This window comes from Symphodus melops (assembly GCF_947650265.1).
Source record: "Symphodus melops genome assembly, chromosome: 1".
Taxonomy (NCBI): Eukaryota; Metazoa; Chordata; class Actinopteri; order Labriformes; family Labridae; genus Symphodus; species Symphodus melops.
This window is the reverse complement of record NC_136691.1, coordinates 24,728,969-24,747,591: the sequence shown is the minus strand read 5'-3', so window position 1 is coordinate 24,747,591 and position 18,623 is coordinate 24,728,969. Positions and strand designations below refer to the sequence as shown.

At 44.9% G+C, this 18,623-nt stretch overlaps 1 protein-coding gene across 1 annotated transcript; it reads left to right on the top strand.

Annotated features, from left to right (window-relative positions):
- Nucleotides 1-4,683: 4,683 nt before the first annotated feature.
- Nucleotides 4,684-10,129, top strand: LOC306821239 (uncharacterized protein). Its single transcript, XM_079339545.1, has 2 exons — nucleotides 4,684-4,938; nucleotides 6,705-10,129. Exon 2 carries the CDS (start codon nucleotides 6,807-6,809, stop codon nucleotides 8,208-8,210), a length of 1,404 nt encoding a protein of 467 aa, XP_079195671.1. The 5' UTR covers nucleotides 4,684-4,938; nucleotides 6,705-6,806; the 3' UTR covers nucleotides 8,211-10,129.
- The last annotated feature ends 8,494 nt before the right edge of the window (nucleotides 10,130-18,623 follow it).

Sequence of the window (18,623 nt, the reverse complement as noted above, 5' to 3'; positions counted from 1 at the left end):
TCACAGTAAATGTTGGCGTTCATGGTTCTCTATGAACTGTAGCTCCCCAGTGCAGCTCCAGACCATGACACTCCCCCCACCAAGACACACTTGTCCATGTACTCCTCTGCTGCTTACCGCAGAGTGGAAGCTCCAGAGAAGTTTATCCCCTCCACACTCTTGGAACAGCTGGATATGTGCACAGCAGCAGGGTCCTGGTTCGAGGACTTACAGCCAGGATGCGAAATACACGGGGGGTCTAAGGGGGGTCTGAGACCCCCTGAAAACATCAAAATCAACATGTTGGGGGGTCTCTGGGGAAAAAATCACCTACATTTGACTCTATACTCTGCAGTGGACCACAGACAGATATAAAGCTTCCTGTCCCCGTTCCTGCAGAGCGCCGTCTGCTCCCTGTCCCCGTTCCTGCAGAGCGCCGTCTACTTCCTGTCCGCGTTCCTGCAGCGCGCCGTCTGTTTCCTGTCCCCGTTCCTGCAGAGCACCATCTACTTCCTGTCCCCGTTCCTGCAGAGCGCAGTCTGCTTCCTGTCCCCGTTCCTGCAGAGCGCGCCTGCTCCCGTTCCTGCACTGCGCCGTCTACTTCCTGTCCCCGTTCCTGCAGAGCGCCGTCTGCCTCCTGTCCCCTTTCCTGCAGAGCGCGCCTGCTCCCGTTCCTGCAGTGCGCCGTCTACTTCCTGTCCCCGTTTCTGCAGAGCGCCGTCTGCTTCCTGTCCCCTTTCCTGCAGAGTGCTGTCTGCCTCCTGTCCCCGTTTCTGCAGAGCGCGCCTGCTCCCGTTCCTGCAGTGCGCCGTCTGCTTCCTGTCCCCGTTCCTGCAGAGCGCCGTCTGCTTCCTGTCCCCGTTCCTGCAGAGCGCGTCTACTCCCGTTCCTGCAGTGCGCCGTCTGCTTCCTGTCCCCGTTCCTGCAGATCCCCTTTTTCTGGCTGGCCTCCGGGCCGTCCTCCTGAGCTGCCTTTGGCCTGTATGCGTGGAGTAAGTTTTTGTTTTGTCTTTTTTTTTTTATAAATTTTTAGTTTTCTGCACATGGGTCCTCCTCCCTGTTTTCTGCCCGGAGTCTTGACACCTTTAGTACTTTCTGTAATTTGGACTTCAGGCGGTCTATTTTAAGATACAGCCCATTGCTTGAGTATATTGTAGACTTTCAACAGTTGGGCATGTGGTGTGTCTGACTAGCTTGACATGAATGAAAAAAGAGTTACAAAAATGGCAAACTAAAATAACATTAGCACCTCTTAATCCAGGCTAGCTTACAACTATCGTGTTTGTAATGTGCTCCATAAAGGGTGCCTTAAACTTCTCACATTTAGGATAGGATATAACTTTATTGATCCCCAATGGGGAAATTCGGGCAGAATCAAGAATAAAATAACAAACAATACAATCCAGGTAGTAAGGGGGGGATATATACAGAGGACTATAGTGTGGTGGACTCAGCAGAACAATGAAGAAGATAATACTGTTCAGTGAATGGCATGTTTAAGTGACCAGTCAAGGTTCAAGGTTTTCTTTGTCAATTCCAAAATATGTCAGACATACAGTGAAATCGAAATTACGTTTCCCCCCTCCCCACGGTGCAATGTAGATAAAAAAAGGCATGGTAAATAAAATAAAACAAGGTAAAAAAGATAAATATTTACATTAATAAACCTAAATGTGCAAAAAGTACAAGTTAAATAAAATGGAGTATAAAACAAGATTAAAAACAAGAAAGTGAAACTTGTGCATGCGTGCAATTTGCAATAAGTGTCCAGGGTCTGTTTCAATATTCAAATAGGAGGAGGGTCCAATGTTCAGTGTTCATGGGGGCAGAGGGAAGAGAGGGGAGAGAGTTCAGCTTCCTGACAGCTTGGTGGAAGAAGCTGTTTCTCAGTCTGGTAGAGCCGGCCCGCAGGCTGCGGTACCGTCTCCCCGATGGCAGGAGGCTGAAGAGGCTGTGTGAGGGGTGGGTGGGGTCACTCACAATGCGGGTTGCTTTGCAGGTGAGGCGGGTGCCGTAGAGGTCCAGAAGAGAGGGGAGCGGGACACTGATGATCCGTTCAGCCGCCTTCACTGTGCGCTGCAGGGTCTTGTGGTTGGCAGCAGTGCAGCTCCCCAGCCACACAGTGATGCAGCTGGTCAGGATGCTCTCGATGGTGCCTCTGTAGAAGGAGCACATGATGGGTCGGGATGCTCGTGCTCTCTTCAGCTTACGGAGGAAGTAGAGGCGCTGCTGGGACTTCTTGGCCAGTGATGTGGTGTTGGCTGTCCAGGAGAGATCCTCACTGATGTGGACCCCCAGGAACTTGGTGCTGCTGTCTCTCTCCATAGCAGCACCGTCGATGGTCAGGGGGGGTTTGGGAGTGGGGGCCCTCCGGAAGTCGACAACAACCTCCTTGGTCGATATTCAGGAAGAGGTTGTTGTCTTTGCACCACGTGGCCACTCCATCCTGTAGTGCGTCTCATCGTTGTTGGAGATGAGACCGACCTCTGTTGTGTCGTCCGCAAACTTCACAATGTGGTTGCTGCTGAAGGATGGAGTGCAGTCGTGGGTCAGCAACGTGAAGAGCAGGGGGCCGAGCACACAGCCTTGGGGGGCCCCGGTGCTCAGGATGGTGGTTTTTGATGCGTTGCCACCAACCCGCACAGTCTGAGGCCTCTCGCTGAGGAAGTCCAGCAGCCAATTGCACAGGGAAGTGCTGAGCCCCAGCTGGTCCAGTTTGCCGATCAGCTGCTGAGGGATGATGGTGTTGAATGCTGAACTGAAGTCTATGAACAGCATTCTGACGTATGAGTTTTTGGAGTCCAGGTGGGTGAGGGCTGGGTGAAGAGCAGAGCAGATTGCATCCTCGGTTGATCTGTTGCCCCGGTATGCAAACTGGTAGGGGTCCAGGGTGGAGGGAAGGGAAGATTTGATGTGGGCCATGACTAATCTTTCAAAGCACTTCATGATGATGGGGGTCAGTGCAACGGGTCTATAGTCATTTAAAGTGGATGGTGATGGCTTCTTTGGAATGGGTATGATGGTGGTCGTTTTGAAGCATGCTGGAACAACAGTCTGCCTCAGAGAAGTGTTGAAAATGTCTGTGAAGACATCTTTGAGCTCCTCTGCACAGTCCTTCAGCACACGGCCAGGGATGTTGTCTGGACCTGCAGCCTTGCGGGTGTTGATGTTGGAGAAGGTTCTCTTCACGCTGGCTGCAGTCAGGCACAGGGTCTGGTCGTGGGGAGGAGGGGTGGTCTTCTGTGCGGGCATGCTTTTGTTTGCTTCAAACCTGGCAAAAAAGCAGTTTAGGTCATTCAGCAGAGAGGTGTTGTTGTCACAGGTCTGTGGCTTGGGTTTGTAGTCCGTGATGGTCTGGATACCACGCCACAGGCTCTGCGCGTCTCTGCTGTCCTTGAAGTGTAGGCCAGCACACCACAGCAAAGAAAAGTCACCACAGACTGGTAGAAGGTCTTGAGGAGTCTGTTGCAGACACTGAAAAATCGGAGTCTCCTCAGGAAGCCTGCTCTGTCCTTTCCTGAAGATGGCGTCAGTGTTATGGGACCAGTCCAGCTTATTGTTAATGTGAACCCCAAGGTACTTGTAGGAGTCCAACTTCTCCACTTCCTCCCCCTGAATGATGACTGGGACAGGGGGGCACCTCTTCCTCCTGTAGTCCACGACCACCTCCTTTGTCTTGGCGATGTTGAGCTTCAGATGGTTGTTGTTGCACCATGTGACGAAGCTCTCGATCAGACCTCTGTACTCCTCCTTGTTGTCATCAGTGATCCGGCCCACGATGGAGGAGTCGTCAGAAAACTTTTGGAGATGGCAGGAACCAGAGTTAAACCTGAAGTCTGAGGTGAAGAGAGTGAACAGAAAGGGTGCCAGAACAGTTCCTTGGGGTACTCCAGTGTTGCCCGTCACCACATCAGAGACACAGCCTACCATTTAAGCACATAGGACGACATTATCACATATTGTAGAAATTGTTTGCATACCATTTAACTTGATCCAGCAGTTCCGACAGCAATCTGACGCTTTACCACTGTGAAAAAGGCGCCATAGCATGCTCACTTTACTCCAAGTATCTCATAATGAGATAGCATCTCATTGTGAGATAATATCTCGTAATTATGAGATAATATTTTATTGAGAACGCAATATTTAACAATTTTTTTTTTAAACTGGCGTAAATGAGCTTCCAGTGGAGAAATGTGGAGCTAATCTGCATATTGATTTGCATATTAATTTGGCATATAATTAGTTACAGCCTTTGTATATATTTCTTTTCTTTTTATTGTGTGAAGAAGGTGAAGCTTGCTTTCTTGTATCATGTTTATGGATATGATTTGCTGTTATTTGATGAAATTGTAATAGGCCTATAAAACCTTGTTTATAAAAAAGAAAAAAATCATAGAGGTTAGCACTGTAATAATTTACCTTAACTTTAAACTATCTTAAACCCAGAGTTAAACTCTGAACCTGTTGAACCTGTTATAAAACCATCACAGTGAAGTTTCCTGTTGTCTAATAAAACCGACCTTTTATTTCTATTCACACCTCGTGTTTTTAGGATTATTTCACTGGTAAGAAGGCTCACACATTTTTAGATGTGTGAGCCTGTTGTTCCACCACGGCAGACTCGCGTCACTAACCTCCGCCGCCGTCACATTATTATGACGTCACCGAGTGAAAGTCAAAACAAGGCGATCGTCTTTTCCTGAGTCCTTTATGAAGTCTCCTAACACCTTTCCTTCACAGGTACAGTTACAAGGTATAGTGAAAGTAGACAGGAGGGACAATCCGGATGCACCCGAGTTCTCCTTCTAGGGACTCTTTCCGGGTTTCAGGATCTTAGAGCTCTTTAGACGGCGGCTGCTCGCTGCGCTGATCATAGAGGACAAACATCAACGTGGATACGAAGAGACACACTCGTGCATGGGACTTTAACACCTGAAATCAAGCTGCACAGAGCAGGTAGGTTTTCTTTCCACTGCTGGAAACGTGTTTCAGGGAGCAGAGCCTTTAGTCCATAGACGAACACAGAGTCACAGTGTTAGCTGCAGCTAGCTCCTGCTAACAACAACATCTGGACTTAACCCTGTAACACCCCTTGTTGTAAAATTAGGACTTAAACTCTCTTTAGTATGGACCTGCTGGACTTAAACTGTCTTTAGTCTGGACCTACTGGACTTAAACTCTCTTTAGTCTGGACCTACTGGACTTAAACTGTCTTTAGTCTGGACCTACTGGACTTAAACTGTCTTTAGTCTGGACCTACTGGACTTAAACTGTCTTTAGTCTGGACTTAAACTGTCTTTAGTCTGGACCTACTGGACTTACACTCTCTTTAGTCTGGACCTACTGGACTTAAACTCTCTTTAGTCTGGACCTACTGGACTTAAACACTCTTTAGTCTGGACCTACTGGACTCAAACTGTCTTTAGTCTGGACCTACTGGACTTAAACTGTCTTTAGTCTGGACCTACTGGACTTAAACTCTCTTTAGTCTGGACCTACTGGACTTAAACTCTCTTTAGTCTGGACCTACTGGACTTAAACTGTCTTTAGTCTGGACCTACTGGACTTAAACTGTCTTTAGTCTGGACTTAAACTGTCTTTAGTCTGGACCTACTGGACTTACACTCTCTTTAGTCTGGACCTACTGGACTTAAACTCTCTTTAGTCTGGACCTACTGGACTTAAACACTCTTTAGTCTGGACCTACTGGACTCAAACTGTCTTTAGTCTGGACCTACTGGACTTAAACTGTCTTTAGTCTGGACCTACTGGACTTAAACTGTCTTTAGTATGGACTTAAACTCTCTTTAGTCTGGACCTACTGGACTTAAACTCTCTTTAGTCTGGACCTACTGGACTTAAACTCTCTTTAGTCTGGACCTACTGGACTTAAACTCTCTGTAGTCTCTTGACACACTGATGGCACTAACAAGATAGTAACTCATTAGAGTTTTACTCTGAATGATTCTAAAAGCTGTACGGTTGATATTTTATTCTTTGAAATTGACTTTCTGGTGCTGGAGTCTCAATGTTTGATTTAATTATCTGTGTATTGTCTCTGCCCAATTGATGGTCACATTTGGATTTGTGTTTTTACCTCCAAATATGTAAATATGTTTCTAGTGTGAGTGACTTCTGTTGACTGAAGACACTTGTGATTAGATGAAATGCCCCACACTGTAGCACACACGTAGGTGGAGCTTTGTCTACCTAAGACCCTGCTGGGGAATTGTTTGTGAACACATTTGTCAAAGGTCTCGAGGGGTGTTGTGATTTGTTCTAATAAATTGGTGATAGTTAGCAGGAGCAGTGTGCAGCATTTTTCTCTTTAAGTTAAGGTTGATCGCCTTACACACCTTAGCTTGGCTGTGCTAACACAACGTTCAGTGAAGAAATGGAAACAGTTAAAGCCTGCTTTGGTTTAGCCTTCACAAACAGCATCTCTCTTGTTTTTCTTATTACGTTGTTGTTGGTAAACAGGTGTGATTCATTGCTAATCCTGTAGAGAGATCTGTAGCCAGTTTATGAGATACATTCATAAATGCACAGTGGACAGCTGTTTTTGACCAACAGCTGTTGGTGAGTAGGTCATTCCAGATGTTTGTTCACCACCTCGTTTTCCTCTATGAAGGTTTAATCTCTGATGGGCCCACTGCCCAACAGAACTGTAGTATTGCTTAATATGTAAATGAGGTTATCTGAAACTTGTTTCCTCTGAGCAGAAGGAGTAGAGTCCTCGTCTCGACCAGGAGGACACTAAGCCCCGTCACATTACAGACCAACAGGAGGAAGTGTGGAGCAGTCAGGAGGAGGCTGATACCACCATGTTCCCCTTCACTCCTGTCTCTGTGAAGAGTGAAGATGATGAAGAGAAACCTCAGTCCTCACAGCTTCAACACAGACAAACTGAACAGATGGAAACAGGAGCTGATGGAGAGGACTGTGGAGGGGCAGAACCAGAGAGGGACTCAGACTCAGAGCAACATTTATTACCAGAGATTGAGGTCAAGATCGAAGACTCTTCTGAAGCTGAGACTGAAGACAGTGATGATTGGAGAGAGACCAGAGAAAATCAGTCGGGCTCTGTTAAAAACGTTAAATGGCAAAAGACTATTAAGAAGTCACACAGCTGCTCTGAGTGTGACAAACCATTCAAAACAAAATGGCTTTTGGAACAACACATTAGAATTCACACAGGAGAGAAGCCCTTCAGCTGCTATGTTTGCAGTAAAAGTTTTAATCTTAAAGGAAGTATGACCAAACATATATTAGTTCACACAGGAGAGAAACCATTCAGCTGCTCTGACTGTGGTAAAGGTTTTAGCCAAAAACAGTCTCTGACCAAACACATAAGGATTCACTCAGGTGAGAAACCCTTTGGCTGTCCCGAGTGCAATAAAATATTCAATATTGAAACGAATCTGACAAGACACATGAGAACTCACAGAGGAGAGAAGCCATTTAGCTGCCCTGATTGTGGTAAAAGATTTGGCCTTAAACAGAGTCTGACACTTCACATGGCCCATCACATAGTTGAGAAACCCCTCCGCTGCTTTATTTTTGACCAAGATTTCCCTAGTTTTAACCAGTTAGAAGACGACAATGGTGTTGGAGGTCAGGCTTCAGAGCTTCATCAAAACCAAACTGAGGAGAAAAGAGAGGCAGGAGCTGATGGAGAGCACAGTGAACGAGCAGAACCAGACAGGGACTCAGACCCAGAGAGACGTTTACAACAAGACACTGAAGACTCTTCTGAGACTGAAAGAACTGATGATTGGCACGAGAAAGTCAAATGTCAGTCAGGCTTAAACTATGTGGAAAAAAATACAAATCAGAAGCAAAGGGCTGATAATAAATTACATATCTGCTCTGAGTGTGGTAAAACATTCAAAAAGAAACAGAATATGACCAGACACATGAGAATTCACACAGGAGAGAAACCCTTCAGCTGCTCTGTTTGCAGTAAAAGATTTAACCAAAAAGGTGCTATGACCACACACATGAGAATTCACACAGGAGAGAAACCCTTCGGCTGCTCTGAGTGCAGCGAAAGTTTTAATCAAAAATGGGTTCTGATTAGACATATGTTGGTTCACACCAGAGAAAAACCCTTCAACTGCTCTGAGTGCGGCAAAGGATTTAAACGAAAGTCTAGTCTGACACTTCACATAGCCCATCACAGAGGGGAGAAACCTTTCAGCTGCTCTCTCTTACTGTCTAATTCGTAAATGAAAACTCGTCTGTTACCTGTACTTGTGACTGTGGACAAGCTCTCAGTGACAAAACCCTTCATCTCATTATTCCATTATGTGGACTAATAAGTATCATAACCTAACACATAGCTAGTTGTCAGAAAATGACAAAGCTGATGCTGCTTACCAACCCATATGGCCCACATTGTCTCTACCACCCAAGCATGTAGAACAGGGTAATGAAACTCGTATTTGGACAGGAACTGGATTTGTTTATTTGGAACCCCAGGGGGGCCGGACAATTTTTTGCCAACATTAATGACATTACACACATCTGTTGGCTGCTAGCTGATAGGCCACGTCTCTGTGAGCATTGCATGTTTGTACACAAAAAATGAAAAGTAAAATGTTCCTAAAAAACTGATCCGGTCATACCCAGAGTAAATTGAGTAATGTTCTTAAACCATTTGGAGTCTAAATACATGTAAGATCACTTTTGAAAGCTTACAGTCTGCAGTTTTAGAATGTGCCTAAATAATAATGCATTTTATTTAAAGGCGCCTTATAAAACTCTCAAGCTCACCTTACAAATCAAAGATAAAAACGGCAAAGTAACAATTTCATTGATCAAATTAACATTAAAAAGACCCAATTAAAGGATGAAGTGGATTTATGAGACCGGAAGGGAATGATCAGACCAGTTTAAAAAGATGTGTGTTGGGAGGGAGTTCCAGAGGTGGAGGTCGTCTGAAGGCTCTGGACCCCATGGTGGACAGGCGAGTTGAAGGGAAGAAGAAGACCTGAGAGAATGGGCGGTTGAGTTGATCTGCAGGAGTTCAGAGAGGTACAGCGGTGCGAGGTCATGTACGGCCTTAAAGGTGAGGAGCAGAATATTGAAGTACATACGAAATGTAACCGGGAGCCGATGAAGCTGATGATGGACAGAGGGGGTTCTGGAGATGATGAGAGCTGCAGAGTTCTGGGCCAGTTGAAGTTTATGGATGGACTTGAGAGGGAGACCAAAGACAAGGGAGTAATCAAGTAATCAATGCAGTATGTAACCAGGGTGTTGGCAAGGATGGCGGTACTGTTGGGAGTGAGGGAGGCGATTAATGTTCTGTAGATGAAAACATGCAGACCGGGTTATTGATGTGAGCTTGAAATGACAGTGGGCTATCAAGGATGACACTCAGACTCTTAACCTGAGGGGAGGGAGAGGCTGTGGAGTGATCAATGGGAAGTGAAACGCTGTCAACTTTTAAAATTGTGGATTTGGTGCAGATGAGAAGTTTTCCTTTGTCACTGTTTAATTAGAGGAAGTTGCAGGAGAACCAGGATTTTATTTTTTGAAGGCAGTCAGTTAGGGAAGTAAGCGGGAGGAAGGAGGTGGGTTTGGTGCTGGGTGTCATCTGCATAGATATGGAACTGGATGTTGCAGAAGATATGGCTTGTGTGTGAAGGAGGTAGATGATGAACAGAAGGGGACCCAGGACAGAACCCTGAGGATATTGGCTGGTATTTGAAGGTTTGAAGTTGCATGAACTAAGTGCGACCAGGGAGATTCGATGAAATCCACTGCAAGGGTGTGTCAGTGATTCCAGTGGAGGCCAGGCTGTCAAGGAGTGTGTTTGTGAGAGATGGTGTCAAAGGCTGCACCAAGGAGGATGAGGATTGGATTGGATTACCCGTGTAAAATGTTATGGTTAAAATAAGATGCTTTTGGTTTACAGTTGTACTGCGTTAACAACAGTGAACAATGTTCGTTCTATTTTGGAAAAAATGTGTTTTGCTTAGTGTGGTTTGATAGTCTTTGTTCAAATGTGCTATGTAAGCTGTTGCTAATCTGTACCTGTATTTTCATAACAGTATTAATGAAAAATGTTTGTTTGAAAATGTCCATGTTTATTTGTCCAAAGTGTTAAAACATAAAAAATAAATGACATATTTCAATGTGCTTTACACTGTATGCCATTCATCCATCCGTACACCAGGGGCCGCCACACAAGGTGTTCACACACCACTGGGAGCGTGTTTGGCTCAAAGACACTTCAACACATGGACAGGGCGAGATGGGGGTTCAAACCGCCAACCTGTGGATTGAAGGCCAACAGACTCTACCAGTTGAGTCACCCCATAAAAATTAAGAATTAACATTGAAAGAAGTAAGCCATATCCTTTTGTTGCCAATGTACTTTATGCACATCTTTAGAGTTTTTATAAACATTTAAATCAATGCATTAGCAGGTAACGGTATAAGGACAATAAATAATCCTGCAGAAGAAATAATCTAAGTAGGCACTTATCTCATGGTGTTAAATCTGCTTAATACTGCTTCAATTAAATGGTGCTACTTTGTTTTACTGCATTGCATTTACATTCTTTCAAAGGTTTTGTAGCATGTAAGTGTTTTCTTACACATAAGTGGATCCCCAACTTTTTCTGCAGGCCCCACCATCGCAGGATGACAATATTCTTCTGAAAATCAAAAGGCTAATAGTCGAAGCCATTGGGTACAAGGATCCATTGAAAGATCTTCATCACAACTTTCAGATTTTTCAAAATATAATACTGAATATAACTAAAATTTCTTATCTCTCAATGAAAAATTGGCAAAATTCACCTTTACTTTTCTCAAAAACTAAACAGTTAAATCTTCTGAGAATCACAGGGCAAATAGTCAGGGCCCTTAGGTACAAGGATCCATTGAGAGATCCTTGTCACCTCTCTCAGATTTTTCAAAACAAAATACTGAATATATATGAAATAGTATATCGCTTGTTGAAAATTTAGCAGAATTCACCTTTAATTTTCTCAAAGACTATACAGTAAAATCTGCTGCAAATCACAAGCCTAATAGTCAGGGCTTCAGCTTCTTTCCTTCGCACTTCCTCGTACATACATCTTGTGTCCCTATGATTTCTGACGCAAGGTTTACTATTCTCTGCAGTTTGTTTCTTCCTTTTATGTTTAGATTACCATACCACATTGCCGTGTTAAGAGTTAGAATGCTGTTAGAAACTGTTTCCATAATGGGCTTGCTCACTCTGAAGGAATTGAGCTTGCGCAGTAGATGGAGACGTTGGTTACAGGTTTTAAAAATACAGTCTGTGTTTTCACCGAAATTTAGGTTACAATCAATATATGTACCTAGATATTTGTCTGCTACCTCCACAGTTTGTCCCCTAATTATAAGGGCCTGCACAGGGTCCTTTTCATGAAAAACAAGTTCCTGTGTTTTTGTTACATTGATCTCTAAAGAACTTTCATCGCACCACTTCTGGAGGGATGACACATGTGCTCTATATGCTTCCTCTCCGACTAGGTCCCCGTTCTTTAATAAGGCAACCAGGGCCATATCATCCGCATACTTAAACAAACAAAACTTTTCCAGATCTAATTGGAATTCTTTTGTGTATTTGGAGAAAAGTAATGGGAATAAAATAGTCTCCTGCGGGGCGCCAGTATTAAGCACAATGATGTCGGACCGAGTGTTATTAACCAGAACCTGTTGAGGACGGTCAGAGAGGAAGTCCCTAACAAGGTGGATAATACCACTGTTTACTCCTGTATCGATTAGTCTCTGCAGCAGGGTGTGAATCTGCATACTGTTAAAGGCAGAGGTAAAATCGATAAACAGGGCCCTAGCAAGGTGGGAGGGGGCTTGAAGGTGCTTTGACAGGGTGTGGAGCATACTGACAGTTCCCTTCTGACTTTTGTAAGCAAACTGGAGCTGTTAGAAACCGATGCTGTGATATGTCTGCTTAAAACGTTTTCCTGAGATAGAAGTGAGAGCAATGGGCCTGAAGTCTTTTAATTCAGTCGCTCCAGGTTTTTTAGGGATAGGCACAATATATGACATCTTCCATAATTTGGGCATTGTTAAGAAATTAAGCAAGTACTTGAATAACTCCAGCACAATACCTTTAAGTTCATGAACATTGTCTTTTAAAACTCTTCCTCTCAGGCCGTCTGGGCCCCGAGGCCGAGTTGGGCTTTATACTAGACAGGCTGGTAACAATCTCAAGTTCATTCAGTATCATAGGGACATATCCCGAGATGGACCTACACACACCATCACGTTCAGCGCTAAAATCATTCTTGTCAAAACGAATGAAAAAGACATTTATTTATTTTATATTGAACCTTTATTTAACCAGGTAATTAACCCATTGAGATCAAGATCTCCAGGGTTACCTGGCCAAGAGGGCAGCAGCACACGTCATGATTAAAACAATGACAATAAAGACCATATTTTTTTTCCTGAAGTAACTCAATATTAACATAATTTTACTTTCATGAAACAACAGATAGGATGTAAAAGTGTAAATTAGTTCATGAGGGGTGTCACATGACTTAAGAAATAGCCAATCGGTTGTCTCCATTTCACATTTCATCTCTTCCATACAGTCCTCAGTCCAGATCTCAATTTCCTTAGTCACTGTCTTTACTCGTCTCAGCTTCGCCCTGTAACGTGGAAGTACATGGATGACACTATGGTCAGACTTCCCTAAGGCGGGCCTACAGATGGATTTATGGGCGTCTGGTATGTTGCCATAGCACTTATCCAGGGTACATGCCAGGCGGGTGGGACAGTCCACGTATTGATGGAAAGTGGGTAGATGGTCGGTCAGGTCACAGGAGCTAAAGTCCCCGAGTAACAGGACGGGTTGGTTAACTGCACGGGACAGCACAGTGTTATAGCTCTCTGCTATTCTGGCTGCAGCTCCTGCAAAGTCCGGCCCAGGTACATAGGCCAATATGATTGTACTCTGGCAAACTCCCTCTGGAGGTAAACGGGGCGAAATGAGACGACAAGGATTTCAAAGTCATGTGTGCACACACGTTCCCGGACGGTGCACTGAGTAGCCCAGCGTGTGTCACCGCCGATAGATTTCCGTGACGAATTAATGTCTGTCTCTGTCAGCCCGAATAATTGAGTAACCCGGCAAGTTGGGATCTGACATCTCCTCTTTCAACCGGCTTTCCGTAAAACGGATGAGATTACTCTGTCGGAACTCATTATCATATTGAACTTTAGCCATCAGTTCATTCATCTTGTTGCTCAAAGAGCGAACATTAGAAAAAGGATGTCTGCTGCCGCGCCTCCTTAGTCTTTCTCTCAATACAGCAGCTGGTCCCACGTGTAGCCTATGTGAGGATGCCGGTTTTTCCATATAAACTCCATACTTCGGCGATTAAACTACTGAAAAGGCACACAGCCAGCCAAAGTAACATGCCGACGCTGAACCCAATTTTGCCACACAGAGAATGTGGGCTCGATCATTTAAACAACAAAAGAAACATAAAAATGACAGTAGACGAGACGGACAGGTGAGACAGTGGGTCAGCAGCAGAGATTCCTTGACAGGTCTTTGTCACCTCTCTCAGATTATCTGTTTCCATCTTTGCAGCAGGTGTTTTTAAGGACAGGTGTTGTGTTGGTCTACTTCCTGTTGGACAGGCAGCTGACAAACACAGGTGGTTAGCTTGCGCTAGCTTGAAGTTTAAAAAAATGAAGATGTACGTTTTTATTCCCAGGAGGAGAAATGTAACTGTACACTTTGTTGTTGCTGTCTGTGTGTGTGTGACACATCACAGGATCCTGTCCACATGCAGTAATGGAGAGATGTGGGGGGAGCGCGCACTCCCAAATGGTTTGAGGGGTTGGTGCCTTGCTCAAGAAGTGAAGTGTCACGTCTCCAGCTACCAGACCAATTTCCAGACTTAGCCACAAGCAGTTGTTGTGTTTACAAGCTGCAACCAGGTTTCTTAACTTGAGCTCTTTGCCTTAAAGAAACTCAAGCACGGTTCTCTGGCTTCAGTTTCCTCTCGTTAGAAGCCAGGCCTCATTTTTCTCTTTTTATGGTTTTTTTTTTTTTTTTCAGGACTTGACTGGAAATGAGTTTTTGCAGTGCATCTTTTCACTGACTGTTCAGTTCAAGCGAATTCTGAGCCGCTGCACAGACACGCACTCTGAATAAATAAATGAAGCCTCTGAATAAATGGGACAGCTTGAGGCCGATGGAAACAAATCATATTAACCTGTGAGGACAAGGCGACCATCCATTTGTTCCCATGGTAACACACAGGAGCCTCCCAGCCTTCACTCAGGAAGTGTCCTCAAAGAAGAAAAGACACATAAATGACTTCTTGCTGCAAACAGGACTGAGTGAACTTTGAATGAATTAATGAAGCTGAGTGATTCCACAAAGGTCGACTCGGGCCTCATTATGCAGCACAATAGCTGATTTAATCAAACATCAAAGAGAAGCTGTGCAGCCTCCGCTCAGTTTGCATCCGACTGTGGTTGTGCTTTATCAAAACATTCAGGTTAAGGTCTGTGAGAGCTGAAAGAAAGGGCGAGAGAGAGGGGGCTAATTGATTTGAAGTCCCTTTGAAGTCAGCAGTGTGTGAGGCGTGTATAATAGCTCAGTGATTTCTTCGAGTCAGACGCTTCACTTCACTTCATGGACTTGAGTTTTTCTCCTGACTCCGAGTCTTGTTGTTTTGTAAATGCATTCTTTACAAACGCCTCGCCAAGTACACAACCAAAGGTTGACGGAGTTGATCCCAAGCAGCAACCTACTATATGTTGAAGAAAGACGCTGGTGCAGAAGTCCAAATCCTGCATTTCGTGTCTACTTGAGACCCCGTAAGTCACAGACACACTTCAGCCAAAAGGCCTTACAGTCTACGGTTGATCCTCATTGGTTAATTTAAAGGAGTGCCAAGGATATCAAGCCGAGGTGGAGCTAAACACTGCAGCCTGCTGATTGGTTGAAAGAATCCTCACTTCTTGTTACGTCAGTAAACAAAACTCTGCCGTGTTTAAACCGTTGACTGTAACACACAGCTGATTGTTTACGTGTGTATTTGTCCTCGCCGCTCACAGCCTTCTCTGAGACAAAGCTGGATGAGTTCTTGTAATAAAGAGTCACATGACAGTGACAGAGGAGATGAACTGCTGGATGTCTTCATCGTTGGTTTTGTTTGTGTAGCGTTTTTCTCCTTCGTTGAATTCATTAGTTAGCGGCTAGCTGCTAGCAGTTAGCTGCTATCATATGATGCTATTTACATAGCGGCTATCGTCATCTGGCTTACATGCCGCCTACCAAATAGGGCACGGGTGATTTGATTTGTTTTGGGGGTTTTTCAGAGCACCTGAATTATTAATTACTGTCAGGACCACCATTTCAACCAAAATCTGTATCTGGTGTAGATCTTAGTGTATCTGGAGAAAAGTACCAACCCTACCTTTAAGCCGCGTGGCAAACAGCTACGATGTGGATCAGCCAGATCAGATAAAAACTTCTGCACTGGCTTCATCTTTCAACAGCACACTTCCTTCCTATCACTGCAGGCAGCGGTGCGTTCAAACATGAAGCTCCTCCTCAAATGATCCTGAGGTTTTCAGGAGCTGCTTCCAGGACTATAGCCTCTGCACATGGGTGGTGCAAACTGTCCTCTTGGCCTCCTCCTCCTCCTTTTTCTCAGGGTACAAACACGTCCTGAATAGTAGAAGGATGCAGCGCTACAACCTGCAGTAAAACGTTTCCTCTGGCAGGAGGATTTCAGAGTTCAAACAAAATCCTCTCTCCCAGAAACGAGCTGCCGGACAGATTTGGACTTTGCTGCCACCCTGCTGCTGGCAGGTCAGAAAGGCAAACAGCCTCAGAATCTGGGCTCAGAGTGAAAAAGATCTCTTACCTTGGTTTGACAGGAAGATGAGTCAGGACGCTGCGTCAGCGTGAGGCTCAGAGATGTGTTTGGCTGGCAGAAAGGACACAGTGTCAGGTGCTGCTGGCAAACAGCTTAGACAGGATGTGAAGGACCTTCCTGTTTTTAACCACACATGCAGATACAAGTACTCACCTCCCTTACAAACACACACACACACACACACACACACACACACACACACACACACACACACACACACACACACACACAGCAGATGGCTCAGCCAGCCTGTTCGTCACTTGTGCTTTTTGAAGGCTGGATATGTGAGGTGTCAGCACTCTGAATTATTTCACAGGAACGATTCAAAGTGCGTGGGGGTGTCTGATGGACACGTCTGTCCCATGAGAAGGAGCTGCAGCTTGACCTGTTTGTAATGATCCTGAGGAGGCAGACTGAGCTGTGTTCTGATCTCTGCTCAGACAGAAATCCCTTACTCATGCTGTGTCGGCCTTTAAATGTTAGCGAGCTGAGAAACTCAGTGGATATTGGACCTAAAATCTGACCGAAGATTTTCTGTCTCTGAAAGCTGTGTGAACATGGACACACACACACAGGGAGAGCCTCGCACAGCTGTCAAAACATCATTAATTGTATCGCACCAATTCACAACGAGAGTCATCTGGAGAAGCCTTTCAAAGAGCAGGTTAGATATCTATTGTAAAGAAAAATGGGATAATATGCAGGAAGGGTTTCTCCTTTGTTTTCCTCTCCTTCCTGTTGTCCACACTTCCTTCCCGTTGAGGTGGAGGTCAGAGCACGCCGTGCATGAACGAGGACGGCGGTGGGACGATACAGTCCGATGGTGGAGGCTGGGCGTCAGAGACGTCAGCTGGTATTAATGCCCAAATGAGCAAGCTGTGATTTTTGAAGCATTAACAATTCATCAGATCCTGGTGAACAAATTGTTCAAGTTGAAGCTACATAATTCATCATCGAGTAATTTGTTGAGGACAAAGTGAAGTCCGGACGTCTAACAGAATACAATGATGTGCCAGGCAGCATGACGTTCACCACGGTGTCTTTAGACTCCTTCATGTCACGTGCTCACAGTGAACCTGCTCAGATCGGTGAAGACAGCAGCACTCCTCTGAGGGACCCGTCCATTCTGGGGTCCTCTGGTGAGTCCCAGTCCACAGGTCCTGAAAGAGGACATCTGGTACTCATGAAGTCAGTGTGGTCAGAAACATGAACACCTGCTGGAGGTCATTTTGAAGGTCAGACATGGACGCCCCTCTGACCTTGTGTAATTTTTGGTCTCCTGGTTCTTCTCCATGGTCTTTAGGGAGACATCACTGTCGGGGATTTTTCTGTTTGAATGAAGATCTGAAAGCAGAGTCTTTTGTCTCTGGGTATTTTATTGCATAGAGTAACTTTCTGCAGAAAGGGGGATCATACAAAGTCACATCAAGTGAGTGCCTTGCAGAATCCCGGACAGTCCCGTTTGCACTGAAGCTTTGTACTCTTAAACCAGAGTTGTACATTTGCATAAGATGTTTCATTGCATCTCTGTGATTGGTCTTCTATAATATTCTGAGATACCATCCCTGCCTCGTCTGCCCTGCAACAATGGCTTCATGTTATCTAAACCAAAAATAGATTTGTTTCAAGAGAAAGGAGTCGAGGTATGTTGAGAACAGGAAGTCAAAGTTTGCACATCTGATGTATCTCAACATGAAGCACCTGTGAAACAGCTGCATCGTGTGCAGACTAATCAAAATTGTATTTTTCCACGACATCGCCACATGAGCAGAACACAAACTAGAGAATAACTCAGTACCGAGACCATAAATATCACTGATGAGTCCTCATCGTGTGTTCAGCAGGCGTGTCACTCACTTAGACTGTAACACTGTGAAGGAGGAGGACAGAAATCTAACTATGAATAAACTCAAGTTATTTGTTCTGTCAGAAAAACAAAAACTAATCACAGACATCAACTCAGTCCTAGACCGATTTAAAATGTTCCGATTTCTGAGATGATAATATATTCAATAATAAATATAAACACCCTCAAATCGAATAACACAAAGGTTTGATTGTTTGTTTTTAAGGACTCCTGCATCTAAAAACACCAGCACTACACATGATCTGTCAGTAGGTGATGCTAGAGAGCCGCTCACAGCACAAGCCTTCCCGTCACCACGGCGATGGTGTTTGTTCAATGTGGCAGCTCCCTTACAGGCTGAGTGTCCCCAGAGTGAATCTGAAAGCAGACGGAGCACTGGGGTCTGAAGTGGGATCAGCCTATCACACGCAGGGATCGACTGAAGTCTTTAAACCCACCACGGTTGATCTTATCTGGCAGCTTGGAGCGGTGCATGCTGGGTAAGATGCTGGGGCTGGACACTCTCACCTGAGCATTGTTAACATCTGTGTGAAAGAAAAGCACCTGATGTTGGCTCCAAAGGTATCTCATCACAGAAACTGTCCATGAAAGCAGCTGGAGCAGCAGCTTCTCATCAGCCTGCCTCACAGGTTCATTCTTTAAGGCTGTCACTGGGAGATGCAACCTGACCCACTAGCACTTTAACAGAGCTAGAAGCAAACCCACATGTACACTGGAATCACTTTCACTGAGGACACAACAAATGTTGGAAAACACGTTTCAAAATGTGAAACACCTTTACGAGCGGAACAATTTTACTAATCCCCAACTACATTTACAAACGGGACGGGAATGTGTCCTACTGGGGACAAGTGTCTAAAAAC